The sequence below is a fragment of the Ascaphus truei genome, chromosome 5, assembly GCF_040206685.1.
Source record: "Ascaphus truei isolate aAscTru1 chromosome 5, aAscTru1.hap1, whole genome shotgun sequence".
NCBI lineage: Eukaryota > Metazoa > Chordata > Amphibia > Anura > Ascaphidae > Ascaphus > Ascaphus truei.
This window is the reverse complement of record NC_134487.1, coordinates 60995284-61015336: the sequence shown is the minus strand read 5'-3', so window position 1 is coordinate 61015336 and position 20053 is coordinate 60995284. Positions and strand designations below refer to the sequence as shown.

General features: G+C 43.0%; 1 protein-coding gene across 1 annotated transcript; it reads left to right on the top strand.

The window, feature by feature from the left end:
• The first annotated feature begins 1412 nt into the window (after positions 1 to 1412).
• On the top strand, positions 1413 to 10702 carry LOC142495031 (hyaluronidase-1-like). Its single transcript, XM_075599886.1, has 3 exons — positions 1413 to 2387; positions 7732 to 7821; positions 10225 to 10702. The coding sequence occupies exons 1-3, from the start codon at positions 1443 to 1445 to the stop codon at positions 10660 to 10662; spliced, it is 1473 nt and encodes a 490-aa protein (XP_075456001.1). The 5' UTR covers positions 1413 to 1442; the 3' UTR covers positions 10663 to 10702.
• The last annotated feature ends 9351 nt before the right edge of the window (positions 10703 to 20053 follow it).

Below are 20053 nucleotides of genomic sequence, written 5' to 3'. Positions count from 1 at the left end.
GTTCATATTCTAGAGTAGAAAAACCCAGGGAGGTAATAGAAATTGTCTGTTTTTTGTGAATATATTTAGCATATCCTGGGTTGTAAGAATGTGTGCTAGACACTTATTTTTCAAAATAGTTCCTTAATAGAGAGCAACAAAATATGTTTGCCAAGTATAGTCTCTCATGACGAAACCGATTATCCATAATTGCAGTGGAAAAAGTTCATATTCGTGTCATGTGAATACTTAATATTGTACTGAGGAGTTAGCTCAAGTATTTCAGGTAGGACGCTCACCCCAGTGAGGTCCATGGCCGCTCAACCCAGTAGGTGTGAGCTGGGGAGGGGGATAAGTGACATAGTCCAAAGATGTTAGGCAGCTTTCTGCCCCATTTTAGGTCAGAAAGTTCAGGAATAGTTAAAAATGATCCGTTCCACAGCTTCCCATTAACTCAGGCAGCTGGATGGAAAATCCAGACCACAGATTACAATGGCTCTAGTTCTCCCTCACCTGCTCTTCTAATCACATGCACAGGTATTTAGAGCAGAGAGGTTTTGCATTTCACTCTCTCTCCTTAGAGCCTGGAGGCTGGGGGTATCGCTGCTCCCCGGAATCCAGTTCGGGGTGGACGGCCCCTCCAAGTATCATAGTACCAGAGGATTTGCCTGGACACTTGGGACTGTGTTCCCACCACGAACAGATAAGACAAAACAAAACAAATGTTTATTGCTGTTGCTAAAAGACTGTATCTAGTGACCCTAAATGAGAGGGCATTGTTTTAATCTGGGGAACCAGGTTAGTTGGCCCAGTTAGTTCGCAGTTAGAGGCTGATTCTGATGTGTAGTTAGTTCCCTGAAAGGGATAGGATTTCTTTATATGATTTGGTTTTTATTTCTTAAAAGTGACACTGTGTGAAATGCTATGACACTGATATAAGTGAACTGCTGAATGAAAATGTCTGAGTGCCTCTAACCTACACATGTTAAAGCTGCAGTACCTTACTTGGATGAAAATAAAGCAGGCAGAAGCCTGACTTAAGCAATATAATACTGTGCATGATCCTGTTTGTTGTATAATTAACCCTAGAAGACTGTGTCGGGAAGAACCCAGACAGACGTCAGCACTACAAAAGAGGGGCGTTTGTCACAATATATATATATATATATATATATATATATATATATATATATATATATATATATATATATATATATATATATATATATATATAATTTGGGGGGTTTAAATGAAGTTACTGGGTATCTGTGTGTTTCTCCCATTTCCTACCAGAATGCTAGCTAGAGCTCAACAGAAAAGTAGATCTTTTGTGGTTATCAATTTTTGGACCTACATAAACCTATATATAGTAAATCCGTTTTCATTATTGTTTTCTGTAATATATTGTGTTTAACTTTTCTTTCTTTGTTTTCAAGGTAAAAAAATAAACTCCTCATTGTATCATGATGTGTAAAGTTCGCAACCTACTGTGGATGATCTGGTTTGCCATGACCCTGGTCCTCACAAACCCTAAAATGAACCAAGCCCAGCAGCTCAAGCAAGCAAGAGCACCACTCTTACCGGGTAGACCCTTCATTGTTGTCTGGAATGCACCCACAGGACAGTGCAAAATGAGATACAAAATTGAGCTTGATCTCAGTGTTTTTGACATTGTAGCAAACACTAATGAAACTCTGATTGGTTCAAATGTCACAATATTTTATCACACTCACCTGGGTCATTATCCCTATTTCACTGATGATGGACATCCTGTTAATGGTGGTGTGCCACAAAATGAAAGTCTCACCAAACACCTAAAGAAGGCAGAAGACGATATTAACAGACTTATACCAAACAAGCATTTCCAAGGCCTCGGAGTTATTGACTGGGAAAACTGGAGACCGCTATGGGATAGGAATTGGTTAAACAAAACCATTTACAGAAATAAGTCGATGGAGCTCGTTAAGAAACGCCATCCTCAGTGGTCAGATGACCAGGTTAGAAAGGTGGCCAAGGAAGAATTTGGCACGTCTGCGAGGAGCTTTATGAATACCACTGTTCATCTAGCACAGCATATGAGGCCAGATGGGCTTTGGGGATACTACCTGTTCCCCGATTGTTACAACTTTGATTACAAAGAACGTCCTCATTCTTATACAGGCAAATGTCCAAATATTGAATTAACTCGCAATGATCTTTTACAGTGGCTGTGGAAGGGCAGCAATGCTCTGTTCCCCTCCATATATTTAGATTATGTTCTTAAATCAAGTCCAAATACACTTAAATTTGTTCATCATCGTGTTAAGGAAGCAATAAGAGTTGCTTCAATGGCAAGAAAAGACCATACTTTGCCAGTTTTTGCATATTCAAGACCATTTTATTCATATACTCTTCATATTTTGTCTGAGGTAAGTACAGGCATACCCCGCATTAACGTACAGTACGCAATGGGACCGGAGCATGTATGTAAAGCGAAATTGTACTTAAAGTGAAGCACTGCCTTTTTCCTACTTATCGATGCATGTACTGTACTGCAATCGTCATATCCGTGCATAACTGATGTAAATAACGCATGTGTAACAGGCTCTATAGTCTCCCCGCTTGCGCACAGCTTCGGTACAGGTAGGGAGCCGGTATTGCTGTTCAGGACGTGCTGACAGGCGCATGCGTGAGCTGGCGTTTGCCTATTGGGCGACATGTACTTACTCGCGAGTGTACTTAAAGTGAGTGTCCTTAAACCGGGGTATGCCTGTAGTGCATTATAAAGTCCATAAGCAAATACCAGTTTCATTGGTATGGTCTTCTTCAGTAATTTCTTTTCAGGGTGGACAGTTTCACTTAGGTTTTTTCAATTTAGCTCTAAAAAAAATTGTGGCGTGGTTTACAAAATAATTGTGGAAAAAATGACATTTTTTTTTTTTTAAATGAGTGCAAACTTTGAAATTTGAATTGTTTATTTAAATAAATCCGAGGCTATTTTGGCTGTATATTTTTCGGATTTGAACGTTTGTTCCAAAGTCTGACTCTAAAGCAAAACTAACCTTATCTAAAATACAAGATATCGTTTTAAGTATGTAACGGTGTTTCCCCCAACCTATGGGAGATTCTGCCATTACTGGTAGTGTGGTGCATTATACCTACTGGTAAAAGGAGGGCTGAGTTGTTTGCCGATGGTAGTGGACTAGGCTACTGGGGTACGTTACCCACGTGCAGCGCCTCGATCTGCCGCAGGCTCCAGATGAATGGAGGCGATCTCCTACGGTAGAATTGCTTCCTCTCCTCCCAGTAAAATCACACACAGGCAGTAGGTATAATAACTCAGGAACAGGTTTATTCTTGGTACACGAACAGTACACCGTAGGCTTCTGCCCCAGGCAGACTCGGTTACCCCGCTGAAGGATGGTCCCTGGACAACACTACAAGTCAAGGGTCACTGCAGTTGGCCTAGCTCTTCCCTGCCCCTCTATCAGGGACAGAGGCATGGTGCACACTCTTCCCCCTAGGGGAAGAGGACAGGAGAAGGCCCAATATTCAGCCTCTCTAATGTGTGATCTGCCTCTCTCAAGTGGGGATAGGAGCTACTAAATTTGGGGCGGAGATGTCTTTAAGTACACCCAAGAAGAGGCCACCATGTCTGTCCCATGATTGGACATGCTCAGGCCTGATCTCACCGCCTTCCCTGTCACGCAAGAGGAGCGCAAGGGAGTGAGGAAACCCCATATTGACTACTGACAGGCCTGCTCTTACCAGGGCTTACTGCCAGGAGTATGGCTGACTAGTAGCCATAGATGGCATGGCTACTAGTAATTTAATTTGCCTGCTTTTAAAACTTAAAAGATGTTATTTATTCAGCATCGGCATGCACTGTGTGCGGGTTTGAATTCCAAAACCCACAAAAGTTGAACTTCGGGAATGTAATGTAATATCTAATTGTGCAACTGCTGGAATGAATTATACTAATAAAAACAGGGCCCTCTGTAAGTGCTCATTTTTCTTTTACTCTAATGCTGTTGAGGTGTTTAAGTGCTAGTGTATCATTTTATACTAACGTTATGCGTGATAAAGTGGAACACGTACACCGTACATAGTGGCTATAGTAACCAGATGTTATTTACTAACTGTAGCGCTACAGTATTTACCACAATATGTCTTGTTAATGGTAATTTGAGAGTGAATTGGAGAAACCTTTTATTTTACACACTTAAGCAGCACAGAGTTTACCTGCAAATAGGACGCCTCCCTTCCATTATACTTGTCATTTGTTGTACTTCGGCAACATGTCTCTTGCTAGTACTGAGCGCGTGGCAGAGAGAGGCGTTGTACAGTATATAGTATGCATCGCATGGCTTCCCAGTGTGGCAAATGCTATTGCTCGCTTTGTTAAGTTCCCATTTTGTAGTTGAGCAAAATAAATATAATATATATAGAAAACAGGACAGGCATTTCTGTATGCAAAAAAAAATGAAATGTATTGACTCAACGTTTTGGTCCCCACTGGGACCTTTCTCAAGAGCCAAGAGATCCCAGTGGGGACCGACACGTTGAGATAATAAATTTCACTTTTTTGCATATAGGCGTGCCTGTCCTGTTTTCCCTTTTTTTTAAATCTTTTTGGACCCTCCCTTTACTTTTTTTATTTTATATTCTGTTTTGTGTGTGCCCCTTTTCTGATATATCTTTCTACAGCAGCAATGTGTTATAATAGTGAGAGGCAAAGAGAGAATGACATTGCACAGTATTTTAAAAAAAAGGAGAGAAACCATCGCTAAGTAAGTCAGGTCCACATTGGCTGCTTAGTTGTTAATTTGAGGAGCGCTTATGTAATGTTCTCTTCGGATACTGGGACAAATTGAAAATTGTGAGCAGTGTTGGGAGAGGGCGGGGCTATAGGGGCACTCAGAATGTGGTTCATGTTTGTGGTTTGGGTTGCATTTCACTAATAAGTTAGTAGCGCACCCCACAAATTAATCATTGAATGCATTTGCAATGTCAGTGGGATTTATAAGAGTAATATCCTCCTTAGTGAAAACAAAGAAAACAAAGAAAAACCTGGCGCCAAAAGTTCATTGGATAATCCTGTACTCCTCAGGGGATCAGCACACTTGCTTGACAGGCCATATAGGGGAAAAAACACAAACAGACACAGATCATAGTGCAACACTGTAGGGTTAAAACAGGTCTACACTAATACACACACTGCACATATAACATAGAGACTCCTAGTGACTATAAAAACTAATTTATTAAATAAAAAGAACTATGCCATAAAATGGTTTGGACAAATGAGAACACCGCTGGTAATCCAGATGTGAAAAATCAGAGCCCTACTTACAAGCAGCAAGGCAAATACAGGCAATGCAACAAAGAGTCTTCCGGCTGCTGCTGATGTCTTTGCAGAGATGTAATTCCTGCTGCACCGTGACTTTCGTGCTGACTCTCCCTCCAGGGGTTAACAGGAACAGTGGCAGTGTTGGAAGCCTTAGTGATATTACTTGGTTGTTAATGGCTAGAAGCTGGAATACATTGTGGACAACTTTCCAGAAGTTAGCTGGGTTTGATGTATTCTGGTGAAGATTGTCGGAGTAATATTGTGGTTTTGCATGTCTTGCATGCGGAATATGTGTACAAGGCAAACATGTGTAGTTATTAAAATCCTTGGTAGAGCCAGTTATTTTGTAGCTTTTCCACAAGGCATCCCTGAAATGGTAGAGTGCTATAAGGTTAGTTGTAACCTACGGAAGGCGCCCCCTCCCCCCCGTACTCTTATTCTGCATAGTGGGGCATGGGTATCACAGAGTTTTAAAAACTCGGATTGGAAATAGTCCAATAGCGCAGAATTGGGGTCGGGAATTAAGTCTATTCTGTAACAAGGGCTGTTGGTAAGGTCAGCCAGAAACTTTTGTGGGTTAGAGTTTCTAAATGTTCTAGTGAGGAGAACTTTAGGGCTTGATTGGGGTGGTTTAATTTCCCTTACACAGTACACTTGCACGGTAACTGAAAATGTCAGGAAGGATGCCAGAGGATTGGATTCTGCTGCGATTTTAGAAGAGAATCCAGTCTAGCAAGGAGTGGTTGTGAGATTTCAGGTTTGTCCTTGTGGGTTGGGAAATGATTTGCTATAGATTAAGTGACTTGAGTTGTATCTGGATTTTGTCGTTTTTAGGGTCGAGCCAATTGTAGTTGAAATTCCCAAGAACTAGCAGCTCACTGTTCTCATTCAGAGAGGAAATTGAGCTAAGAAACAGGATGATATCAGTCAGGGACTGTAGAGGGGCTTTAGGGGGGCGGTAGTTGCCAGCAATCAGGACGGATTTAGAAAAGGGGAGGCAGATTTTGCCAACTAGGATTTCCAAAGAGGGTGGGCTTGGGGGCAATTTAACAGTGTAAATTGTAAGGTGTCTGCAATATAAAATAACACACCTCCTCCTCTCTTTGACCTATGTTTCCTAGAAATAGAGTATCCTTGAATGGCGATATTTGCATTGAGGGTTTTAGGGGTTAGCCATGTTTCTGTGAGAACGATGGCTTTGGGTTTATGAATATGGCACCATGCCCTTAGTTCATCCAGTTTGGGGAGCAGGCTCCAGATATTTATATGGGCAACAGATAGACCTTTTTGGAATTTGAAGGGGGTATTCTCAGTTGTATGGGACAGAGTTGAAAAGGGAGGGCCTGAGTTAAGTTCAACATCACCTGCTAAAGAGAGGAACAGTATGAGTAGAAATTGGAGTAGTTTTTTGCAAGTTGTAAATTTGATGTTTGCCATTAGAGGGAGCAGTGGTTGGTGTGCTGGTTTTCAGAGTTTTCCACCAACATTCAGTAGATAGTGCAAGGCTTTTGAGTAATTCGGGGTGTATAATTATATTGGGTGTGGGCCAGGAGGGAGGGGATTGTAATGGATAGAGAGAGCAACGTTTCCATGAGGCCAAAAGAAAGAACAAAGTTGAGAAACATAGCAGGTTCATTATCACAGAGGTAGGTAATGTTGCATTAAGCTGTTGTGAGCCAAGTGAGTGTGTGCAGACTTAAAAGCAGAGGTGTTTCTTTTTCTTGCCAAAATGTTTTGCTGCATTGCAATGCTAGGGCCTATTCAGTGTTTGCAGAGGGAGTTGTTTGGGGAGGGTGGGAGGCAGTTGTGTGCAGTCTGTTGGGAGAGGCTGCAATAAATAAGGTGTACAGGGGGGTCAAAGTGCCGGCTGACAAGCATGGGATCATAGTGTGGTCATATAAGCTCACCGATTTGTTGTCTTGTGTACAAGAGTTTGCAAAAGAGGCAGTCTTCCTTAGTCAACCTCTAGTCAAACTATAGTCTAACAATATATTCGCACTTAAAGATGATCACTTTAAGATGCATAATTTTAGATGCCAATGCTACCCTGCCAATGCCTCACTTAAACTGGTTTTACATTTATACATCTAAGCAGTCACATGAGCCCCCCCCATAAATCTGCCTGTTGCAAGTTGGATGATTAGTAGCACACAATTAACAAAACAACTTTTGCTATTCAAAACATACCAGAGATCAATAATAAAGGCAGGGTGGGGTATTTCTTTTAAAACAAGGGGTTGCAGATCAATCCGTGGGTTAAAACATACCTGTGAAGAGACAATGCAATTACTTCCATGTCACATAAGCTGAGGTTATAGATCTTGCATGAAGAACACTAAATATATACTATAGTCTAACTATAATGTATATTCTCACTATATTGTGATAGTCTAACATTTTGTCATGTTTTCTCTATCTTGCAGGCTGACCTAATTAACACAATTGGTGAGAGTGCTGCATTAGGAGCAGCAGGCGTTGTGCTGTGGGGTGGCATGCAATATGCAAGTACAAAGGTAATATGCAGAGCGATCATTGTCTGCCTTGTTTCACTTTAAAACTACTAATAAGAACACACCGCAGTTTAAATTCAGCTTATCTTCTTTCTTTTGGATAAGATCTAGTGCAGTATCTGTTTTTGCCTTACGCATAGGTATAATCTGTATGCACTTGATCCTCTGGACAGGCCAGGAATGCTTTTAGAGCCCATGGTCCTACATGCTCAGGGCACCCAGGTTGGTCCACCCAGCATGGTGCCTATATAAATTTCCATCACTTATGATGGCAGTGATACCTCACTTGTGAAAGCACAAGTTTGGCACCTTATACACAGAGCAGGTGTGGCACAGACTTTTCAAGCTTTTTTTAAACTATATTGGGCACCTTCACTCCCAGGCCTTGGGGTCAGGTTGGAGGATTCTAGTATACAGAATTTGTTTGCACCTCGCCTGGCCTTTGGGGTTAGGAGCATTTTTAACACACCTTATACAGTCTGTACACATCACTGGGCACTTGACTGTCTCACTGGGGTTTGAGTCAGTCTGGGATTTTCTGACTTGACGGTGAATAGGGTCTATCTAAGAGCCATTGAGCTGACAAAGCTTATTTTGAGCACTGGTTGCCTTCTTACCAAAGAGCTCTCAAGTATTTGCAACTGAGCACTATTGTCACATACTGTGGGACTGAGCACATACCCATTGGGCTTTTGAAGTAAAGAAAAAAATAGTTTCAATTCTTTAAAGAAAAATGAGAGCAGTTATTTGAGACTAAACCCTTAGAAGTGTATCTGCAGATGCCATGGATTTGCCAAGCATGCTCCAGTCTCGACCATGTAAAATCAGCGCACTGTTCAGCTCCCATAGTTGCCTTGGAACATTTCTGCCATCTTATGGATGATAAATTAAAAGTAATTGTTTAAATGTAAGCTGGTATAAGGATGCAATGTCCCTAATTCCATTCACCTTGCTATAGAGCAGACACTATATAAATAATGTTTTGCCAAAATACTCTACCATTTGGAAGCAGAATGTATATAATTGCATCATACATTTATCCAAAACTCCAAAATTCAGGCAGAATTTTCAGTGTCTCCCTATAATAATGCACAAAGCTGATGCAAAATGAAAAACCCCACATAAAGTTTGGAAAAGAGATTGTCTGGATATTACGTTTTTGTTTTTCTATACTATAATAAAAAAGAATGAATTTAAAAACGTCTGTGGGACTGCATTACAAGAAACAATACCTGGCTGTGCCAATATTTTTTTCCATAGCAAAAATAGTATGTAGTAAAAGAAGAAAATGGTGCTTGTGCTAAATGTAGATTCTATAAGGAAGATTTGGCTCACTGTCTCTGGCACGTTATAAGCATTGCACAATTTTGGGACTTTTTTTTTTTGTTATTGAAGTCTACACTCCAAATGCAAATACAAAATTCTATCCCACTGTTTTGAAATGTTGACCTGTTTTAAAGAAACTCTTGACAGGGCAGTGCCTCCCTTAGCGATTTAATAATCACTGGTTTAGCCAACAAGTTAATTCTGAAAAGCTGCACAAACCCTCACTGCTATTCATTCCCGTTTTACACAGAACTACTATTCATCTTACAGTTTAACAGAAAATATGTCTTTAGTGAAATTGAGAAAGGGTCTAAAAAAAAAAAATACAGAGAAATGGGAGATTACCTGAACTCTCTTTCCCCTCAACAGAGATATATAATCAAAGTATTCAAAGGTAGAGATTGGGTGCATTTTTCAGCGAATTAACAATCCACGCAAGGATTGCTGAATCCATGGATTCGATTCTACAAATCAGTCAACGGATTGTATCCAATGGCGGTTTTTGAAGAATCCGTGTGGATTAGAACTAACCAAATCCGTTTGCGCATTTTACACCGTGAAATGGATTTGGGGGTTCGGGGAAATGCGAAAAGGATTTTGGGCAGTTTTGCCTCTCTCTATTCAAAGGCACAGAATGGGTACTAACGAAGAAACTCTGTGGGGAAAAGTTGGTTACCTTAATCCTTACTAGACCTTTATATATGACTTGCCTCATTTCTGTATCAATTCTGTTTTGTTTTGTCTCCCTGATTTTATAAACTGTTAAAAATAACTGATGACGAGGGGGGAAAAAACATGCCACTTTTTAATCACCATAACCTTATTGTTTTAGTTATTCGCCAATAATTAATACACAGTTCAGATAACATGTCATAATTGTTAAGGTAACACGATCCCACACCAGTGATACTTTTGCTAGCACAGAAAATAATGTATACATTTAGCCACGCCCACTAGCACTCCTTTTGACACTTACATGCATATATATATATATATTATGTGGTAATGGTTGGGGTTTCTCAGAGCTTGTTGGGAATCTGTGTATTCAGAAAATAATGTAACCTATGTTTTTTCTTCCAGGAAAGCTGCACCACTGTAAAGAAATACATTGACGGACCTTTAGGACATTACATTATTAATGTGACATCGGCCGCCAAACTTTGCAGCAAAGTGCTTTGCAGAAAGAATGGGAGATGTCTTAGGAAGAACAGCGACTCCACTGCCTACTTACACTTGAATTCAAACAATTTTAAGATCAAGACACACCACTCTGGGAAGAGACCAAGCCATTATACAACTGGGAACCCTGGGAAGGAAGACATCCATTATATGAAGCATAAGTTTGAGTGTCAGTGCTACCAAGGATGGACTGGAATGTTTTGTGAACTTCCACAATCGGAAGAATTGGTCCTTAAGGGAAATATCACACCTAAGGGCTCGGGGAAACGTTTGCTTCCCCTAAGCATTGTATTCTATGCAGTTTTTCAGATGACTATTTTGCTCAAATATAATGCTTAATTTTGAAAACTACATTTAAAGCAGTGATGCTACTTTCCAACTTTTTATTTATTTGTATATGTAAGCATGTGACGTGTCTAATTCATATGAACAGTGATATGCTGCACACCATTAGTCAAAAAACAAAACAGTATTACTGGTGCTGCTGGTTCAAAGGGATACCTGTCACAAATATCCAAGCTTGAATTGGGAAAAGGAAAGATCCATCACTCCACAGATTTGCAAAAGTATCAAATTTATTGCGCCATACACAAAGACCGTTTCGACCTTAGTAGGTCTTTTTCAAGAGAAATGTCTTTTCACTTGAAAAAGACCTACTAAGGTCAAAACGGATGTTGTTTATGGCGCAATAAATTTGATACTTTTGCAAATCCGTGGAGTGATGGATCTTTCCTTTTCACCGTGTATAATGCTACATTTTTATCTAAGCTGGCAAACGTTCGGTTATAAATCTGTGAAAATCCTGATTGTGTGCCTGACATAATGGCTGCTTCAGTTAGTGTAACACAGCAGCTACAATGTATCCTTAAATTTCTAAGGTAATCTTATCTATTAAAGCGCAAACTGTTGGGAATATTGTCAACAAATGATCACAAACAGGAAATTGTTACAAAGATCTTGCGCTGTTTTGGAGGTGGGTTAAAACCTGATATAGAAATCAAAGGATGTTTTAAAACTCATTAAAAATGGCATCGAGTTGAATAAAATAATAAAAATAAACAAAAAAAATGACATTCACTATAATCTAATACTACAGAACTGATTTATTTAAAAAAAAAAAACCCCCATAATATTTCACATGTTTTTTGCTGCTTTTAATGCTGATAAATCTAAATCACAAATGAGAAAAAAATATAAGAGCACTGAGTACTCTCACATTGAATTTATATTAAATTGAGACATACTTCCAGAGTAGCTGAACCCATGAAATGTGCAGGCTAAATAGGTCACAGAATATACAGTATAGCTATATAATTGGCTTGTGGTCTTAAAATAACATGTGTAACAGAATTTTGTACATATATATTTTTCTTAAATAAAATATCACAGTTTGAAAATTATTGTTTTGTTGTTTTTTTGTTTTTTTTACACTGCATTAATTAATTACAGAAGTGCCCACAACCTCAATGTTTATCCATATACATTAAATAGTATTTTATTTGCTATACTGAAATAGGTAAGATTTAACTTTCTAAATGTCATATTATGTGAAAAAAATGATTTGACAATATTTTGACTCTTGGCGGAAAACAAAATCTGCATACAAGTGTATTTATATTTTCAGTGAGTGCATATATGTTCCTAGTGTTAAGGAAGCAATCGGCAATGTATTTAATTTGCTGGCCTGAAGTGGGAGATCTTGGTCTAACACTTGCTCAGTGGGACTTTAAGCAAGTCACTGGATTTCCATCTGCCTGAGTTATGGCAAACTAGTGTTATATAAAAAAATGAACATGAGAAACACCAGGCATGGTTGCTTTTTCAATACATTTGGTAACTAGTGGAACATGGTATGTCCCATAATACCTTTCTTTCCCCCTGTAAGGAATCCGTTCCTGGGTTTGGCTGGAGCTCACTCTTGCAGAGTTGGTGAGCTCTCAGACCTCCCCTTGGATCTGCAAGCACTATCACCTGTGTGTGCAATCACTGTAGCTCTGTCTCTCTGCTCTGACATTGGAGGAATTCCCACACACCCCTGCCTTTGGATTGGCTCCCTGCCCTTCTTGTACTGAGTTCTCCCAGTTCCTCATTGCTGAGCAGAAACCAAGTTGGACTTGGATGTAACTGTGTTTGCCACAAGCTACCTTGCCTTAGCCAGTCTGTTCCTGAGACCTGCTGCATTCCCTCCTGGCAGAGGTCTGGTTCCTGTGCTGAAGCGCTGGATCCACAGTGCTAGCCTTGCCTTGTTCCTGAGACCTGCCACATTCCCTCCTGGGAGAGGTCTGGTTCCTGTGACCTGCTGCACAAATTGCCCAACTGACAGTATGGTATGCAGCACCTCACCAACTCATCAAGATGGGTTGATTTAGAAAACGCCCATATCGTTTTCTTAAATAGTTTGGTCTTATTATGGCGCTCTAAACAGATCAAACCGGATATGTGTAAAACCCTATTAACTATCACCCATTCCCTGAAAATATGGGATAAAGTTGGTCTGGAGAGGGGCCTCACCACCACGCACACAGGAATGCTGCCTATATTTGGGAATCCCAATTTCCTCCCGGACTTGTAGCTGTTCTCCTCCTTGTGGACTAAAAACGGAATATGCAGAGCATAGGATCTAATGACAGGTTCCGGTGATAGGTCTTTTGCAGATCTCGGAGAAGTAAAACAGATTCCGATTACTGAATTCCTAAGATATGCTCTGATCAGACAGTATCTCTCATATTGGTACTCTGAACGCCCGATGCAGCAGGGTACAGTTTTTGAGGCGATCTGTCTTTCCAGACCCTTCGCGAAACAGACCGTCTCATTACTATATCAAGAGCTCTTACCCAGTACAGGGGATACAGAAAAGTTACACATCATACAATGGGAGGCAGATGTAGGAGAACTATTAGAAATACAAGAATGGGAAGACATATGGGCTACTATCTCGAGAATTTCAATAAATATATTTGTCACGGGAGACCAGGTTATTTACACCTTTTTACCAGGATCATTCATTGAGCAAAATGGGGTAATTAAATAAATTGTAGTTTATTCGGCATCAATTCTCTTACACACAATGATACACAAAATACAGACAAAAAGACACACTTACTTTGGGACTGGGTTCGAAAACTTGACTTTCCTAGGTGCAGGGAACTCTATGTGAGTTTTACCCTGACCGGGACTTAGTTCGGAATCTCCTGGAACCCAAATCGGTATAAAATTCCATATGCCACTGCTACGTTGTGTTCTGAGAACTTGGTCCCTCCTGACCGCGAGTTAGTCCAAATGTCCTGTAACTCAAATCGGCATAAAATCGCGGCTGCTACGTTCGATTCTGAGAACTTGGGGGCAAAATGCTGGACTTAGTCTCTAGCGGGCAAGCTTTTCAGACTCAAAATCGAAGCCGGTTCCTCTGCTATTCACACAGAAGCAACTTTGAAAAGCCCGTCCGCTCTCTTGCTACCAGAGAACACGAATCTGATTGGCTCATTGATTCTTATAGTATCTTCAGTTTTATTCACAAAACTGAGCAGCCAATCAGCGTGTGGGAACTTTCCCAAGCAGCCAATCAGAACCAAGCCAGCTAGAAAAGCCGGGTCAGCGGTAAATCTGAAATAGTCAAGAGACATTCGCAAGCCTACCAGCTCTCTCCATGGCTATCTCAATGCCACCCGCTGGGCAGGCTCCGCCAGGTCTGGCAGAACAAGTGGCATCCCGGAGGACAGCCATTGATCTCCGGACCTGGTACTCCGCCTTTCCCCGCAGACATAATGTTATTCACACCTTGGTGAAGGGAAACAATTACACGCTCCTATATATAAGTGGTACTTGACCACAGACCATATACATACATATCATAAACTTCCCCCCTATGCTTCTGGCGATTTTCACAAAGAGGGACCATATTTCACATATGGTGGGAGTGCCCAGTTATAACAAAAAAACTCTAGACAGAGGTGTATGGACTCCTTGTAGACACTCTAGGGACACAGTTAATCCCTTCACCATGGGATGTTCTTTGACATAAAAGGCCTATTGGGACTAACAGTAGACAGAGGAACCTTATCAACCATGTTTATTCAGCCACAAGGTGTGTGATTGCGGCAGCTTGGAAAGGACCTGCCCCTAGTCTCGCTGTAGTCATAACAAGAGTATTGAATATTATAGGCTAAAGCAGCAAAATTCCGGCCATTATTGAAAACCCTGCTCTCTGATTGGTTAAAATTCTGGGCATTATCCAATCAGTAATGCCTGGAATTTTAGCTGCTTGCATGTGTAATTTTCAATGTGTTTATTTCCAGCCAATCAGCTTTCAGAACAGCTGAGACAGGGTAGGGGATTGGTCAGAATGAAGTAACAGCTCTGAGACAGGGCAGGGGATTGGTCAGGAAGTATCAGCCACAGGTTGACTCCTCCCCCTCCCGAGCTGACAGATTTTCTGAGCAGATTCAGTTGAATTGGGGGGGGGGGGGGGGGGTGAGAGAGTCTGCAAAATGTAGTAAGTGGCAGCATTTTTGATTGTGCGTGTGAGTGTGTCAGTAGCAGTGTTTATGGGTATAGCAGCAGCAGTGTGTGTTGTGTTGTGTTGTATGTGTGTGTAGCAGCAGTTTGTGTGTGTGTTGAGTGGCTGTGTTGTGTGTGGAGAGCTGATGTGTGTGTGTCAGTGTCAGCAGCAGTTTTTATGGGTGTAGCATGTGTGTGTAGCAGCAGAGTTTGTGTGTGTAAAGCTGCTGTGTTGTGTGTGTGTGTGTGTGTGTGTGTCGAGCTGCTGTGTTGTGTGTGTGTGTAGAGCTGTTTGTGTGTGTGTAGAGCTGCTGTGTTTTGTGTGTTTTGTGCTGTTGTATGTGTGTTGTGCTGTTGTGTGTGTGTAGCAGCAGTTTGTGTGTGTGTGTAGAGCGGCTGTGTTTGTGTGTGTGTGTGTGTGTGTCAGTAACAGCAGCAGTGTTTATGGGTGTAGCATGTGTGTGTAGCAGCAGAGTTTGTGTGTGTAGAGCTTCTGTGTTGTGTGTGTGTGTGTGTGTAGAGCTGCTGTGTTGTGTGTGTGTGTGTGTGTGTGGAGCTGCTCTGTTTTGTGTGCATGTGTGTAGAGCTGTAGTGGTTTGCGTGTGTGTGTGTGTGTGTGGAGCTGCTCTGTTTTGTGTGCATGTGTGTAGAGCTGTAGTGGTTTGCGTGTGTGTAGAGCTGCTGTGTTGTGAGTGTAGAGGTGCTGTGTTGTGTGTGTGATGTGCTTGTGTGTGTGTAGAGCTGCTGTGTGTGTAGAGTTGCTGTGTTGTGTGTGTGGTGTGCTGTTGTGTTTGTGTGTGTGTAGATCTGCTGTGTTGTGTGTAGAGCTGTTGTGTGTGTTGTGTGTGTGTGTGTGTGTGTGTGTGTAGATCTGCTGTGTGTGTAGAGGTGCTGTGTTGTGTGTTGGGCTGCTGTGTGTGTAGAGGTGCTGTGTTGTGTGTGTGTGTGAAGATCTGCTGTGTTGTGTGTTGAGCTGCTGTGTGTGTGTGTGTGTGTGTGTACACAGAGGGGGCGGCAGTGTGTGTATATATATATCTTCAGTGTAAGAGTATATAGAGGTGGTTTCATGTATTTACCATTTTATTTTAATAAAAAAATCTATATAACTGTAGCCCCTCTTCCCGGGCCAATCGCCCCCCCCCCTCTGTACTAGGGTCTGGCTACGTGTGTCTGGGTGGTGCATACCTGCTGGCAACAGGAGGGCCTGAGTCTCCCGCGATGGTATGGGGGATGACAGGACCAGGTTACTGGGGTGAATGCCTCCATGTCACTTAAGGGTGCAGAGCCTCCATCTCTGGTAAGCCCTAGCCACGTAGGGTGAAATCCTTCCAGAGAGTCCCCCACTCAGGGACAAGAGATTTCAGTCTCACACAGTCTCTTACTTAAAAGTAGCAGCAGCTCTTTATTCAGTGCAGCACAGCAGAATAGCAGCAGGGATAACAGCAGGTACAGCTTGTCTCTCTCCTTTAACTGCTCTCCTCCAGGATGGTCTCTTCTCCCTGCCTCCACCCCAAGCCACGGGCACTCAGGGTGGGGCTAGCTCTTCCCTCACCCCCTCTGCAGGGTGAGAGGTATTGGTCCACCTATAGCTCACTAAGCCCTACTCCTCAGGAACCTGACTAGCTCGCACACTGTGCTGACAGTACAGTCAGACACGCTAACACCAACTGGCCAGGACTGAACCCAGGACTCAACTACTGTCCCTGACAGGAACAGGCACACTCTAAATAGATTTAAAACCAGAGACAGCACATAAAACACAGACAAAGCTCAGTTTTAGCACATCCAGTGAAAATCATACACGGTACAGTGCCTAAATATATATGTATAAATATCTATTAAGTAAAATGGTCTTTTAGTTTTACATTTTTGGCCAAAATTGTTGTAAGCCCCTGAGCCAACGTCACGGCAGACCACAATTCAGGGGTCCCTAACGCTAATATAAATTCTTAATAACCTGTGTAATAACAGGAAGAATGATTTATAGTAAATCTGTCAATATTAGTTGCAAAGTTCTAAGTCTGATTGAAGCCTTTATTAACCTCTACATTACCAGGAAAAGCACTCTGTATTAGAGATGTCACAACCATCCTGCAAGCAAACAAGTTCCCCTGTGTGGAAGATACTATGGAGTGAGCCCTTAACCATTTAAATGTGGGAGGGGGTGAGCTTAAATTAAGTAGGAGGTTGCCAACCTCCAATCAGCCAGGACTAGCTGAAACACAATTGTAAAATATACTGGACACCTAACAAGCTCCTATTGAACCCCCAAAATAACCACAACAAATATATAAGCATATGAGTGTCACAGAGGAGTGCTACTGAGCATGGCAATATATATTTAAAACCAGAGACAGCACATAAAACACAGACAAAGCTCAGTTTTAGCACATCCAGTGAAAATCATACACGGTACAGTGCCTAAATATATATGTATAAATATCAATTAAGTAAAATGGTCTTTTAGTTTGACATTTTTGGCCAAAATTGTTGTAAGCCCCTGAGCCAACGTCACGGCAGACCACAATTCAGGGGTCCCTAACGCTAATATAAATTCTTAATAACCTGTGTAATAACTGGAAGAATGATTTATAGTAAATCTGTTAATATTAGTTGCAAAGTTCTAAGTCTGATTGAAGCCTTTATTAACCTGTATATTACCAGGAAAAGCACTCTGTATTAGAGATGTCACAACCATCCTGCAAGCAAACAAGTTCCCCTGTGTGGAAGATACTATGGAGTGAGCCCTTAACCATTTAAATGTGGACCAATTTACACTCTAAATAGAGACAGCCCTCCCCTTCATGACATCAGCAGGTACCGCCCCTGTGTCTATGCCTTCCATACAGGGTCAGGTGACCTACTTCCACCACTCAGAGCAGGGCTTGATGTGGGGGAAACCCATGATAACTACTGGCAGCCTGCCTTTAACAGGGCTTATACCAGTAGGAGGGAAGACCTATAGCCCCATTTCTTACCATGGCTACACACTCCCTCAGGTGGAATCCAATGGTCCCCACTTGGACCTAATTACGTACCATCCTGCAGGTGAACAATCTGAAAATACAAATACAATTAATTAGTGCATAACATCAGACTGTCCCACCCGGATGGCGAATTAATGACAAGGTACCTCCCAACATGGAGAACCCAACTAATAATAGTGACGCGGGTCAGGCTTCCTAACTTCCCGCCCATTGTGGTCTGTCATCTTAATGTAATAGGGCTGTACCGACCCATACTCCGGCCTATACACCACACTATTCATATAAATGCTCCTCCCAGTACTCCATGCCCGTATGACATTGCACACTTTATCCTTATTGTAACAGGCGACCCAACCAAACTTAGTCCATAGGTACTCCATCACCGCTTCTCGGAGTCAGGTATCTCTCTGCTCCTCTATCTCCTGCATAACGGGCTCAGGTACATAGGGGAACTCATAGCCATGGGACTGCCTGTACCTGGCCACTATGGCCCTGTCTGCTCTACTGAGCTTGGTCAGCCTTCGGTCTCCTGCCCTGCTTGGCAGTACCCAAAACTGAGGCTCCTCTGGGGCAACATAGTCATACAAAACGGCGGGACCCTTGGGAATGATTATCTTCTGCTCAATTTCCATATACCTTTTATCTAGTTCATCAGCAACCTCTTGGGGAGAAAAGGTGCCTACAGCCCACCAATGGTCAACTGTACTGTTTTTAATAAGCAGGAACTGAGTACGGTCCATCCCTGCATGGTACCCTTTAAACAGCGGTGCCCACCACTTATCTTGGTGCTCGTATCCAGATACTACCCTCCTATCTGTATCAGACTCCGTCTGTGAAGACACACCTGACGTCACGGCCTCAGTAGAGGGTGAGCCTTTGTGTCCACCTCGTATCTCATTGGTGTAGATTGTGGGATTCATCCTATGCACTACTGGACTCACAGGACCCTCTCGAGCAGTTGTCTGGGACCCTCGGGCCCGACCTCTAGGTACAGGAGAAAATGCAACAGGGTTAGACACACGTATCACACTTGAATATGGTATCTCCCCATCAGACCCTTCATCACTGAGTTCCCAATCCCTCCAATCCTTAGAATATTTGGGCGTCTTGCTCAGCTTATCCCTGCTAGGACCCGGTGACATGACACGTTACGGGGCAGGGGCAATGGCGCTAGGGGCGGTGACCAGGGGTTCGGTAATGTCCTGCAAAATGTCTCTGTGGCGACTTGGGCCTTGAGTGGGCCTTGACCTTGGGCCTTGAGTGTCTCGAGTGCTGCCTCCATAGCCGCTCTCCTCTTCGAAGAGAACAAAGCTTCCGGGCCTCTGCGCCAGGAGGACCCGGAAGTGACGTCATCGCTGGTGGCCGCGGAATCTCCATTCGCTCCATGGTCTCGCACCGGAAGTGCGTCGAGGACTGGAAGGGGCGGTGGTGGACCACCCGGCTCGCGGACGGGCAGGTAGGCCGCAATCTTCTCTCTCTATGCAGGTCCCGTCTTCACCTGGCGGGAGTAAGGGGGTGGGGGTGTCTCCTTACCGCTCCGCTGCCGGCTTATGCTTGTAGGTTCCTCCAGAGCCGTCTCGGATCCCATCTCCGCCGCACTGGGAGTCGACCTGGCCGGGGGACTTCTATGCGGCTAAGGCCACACCAACGCTCGCCGTCGGGGGTCTCCGGACTCGTCTGCTCCTTCTCACCGGTAAGTGGAATGCCATCTTTGTTACAGCTGGGGTGGTTCGCCGGTAGGCGCATCGCCACCGATGATAGGCCATCTCCTTCCTCCGAAGACGACTTTAACGGTTCCTCCGTTTGGGAGTCACCTTGCGCTCTTGTGGCACCCCCAGTGGGTATTGGTGCGAAACGAGCCCGCTCCGGTACCTCCACTGCTGTCGCGCTCTCCTCTGGTACATCTCTGGTTGGCTGGGCCTCGGTTCCCACCTCAGGGGTGACATAGGGAACCAGGACAGCCTTCTCCTTCTCCTCCGCCACCTCTGTAAGAGTTCCGGGAGAGGCACCCCGCGGGCTCGACAGGCCATAAATAGAACGTGCCACATTGAGGGCATCGTGCGGTCTTACTCGGGGCCGCTCCGGGTGTCCTGCAGTGTACATATAGGCACCGGAGATATTCTTGCCCGTCAACCTTCACAACCAGGAAGCCTCCTGGAAACTGATAGGTAGTCACATGCAAATCAGCCATCTTTTGCGCGGGGGTTGAGTAGTTCAGTTCTTTAGCTCCTTCTCCTTCAATAGTC

What these genes read in the sequence shown, in the direction of transcription:
- LOC142495031 (XM_075599886.1), top strand. Translation starts at nt 1,443, where the DNA reads ATGATGTGTAAAGTTCGCAACCTACTGTGGATGATCTGGTTTGCCATG. An exon ending in CTCTTCATATTTTGTCTGAG is followed by an intron (nt 2,388 to 7,731) that starts GTAAGTACAGGC and finishes TCTATCTTGCAG; the next exon opens with GCTGACCTAATTAACACAAT. An exon ending in TGCAATATGCAAGTACAAAG is followed by an intron (nt 7,822 to 10,224) that starts GTAATATGCAGA and finishes TTTTTCTTCCAG; the next exon opens with GAAAGCTGCACCACTGTAAA.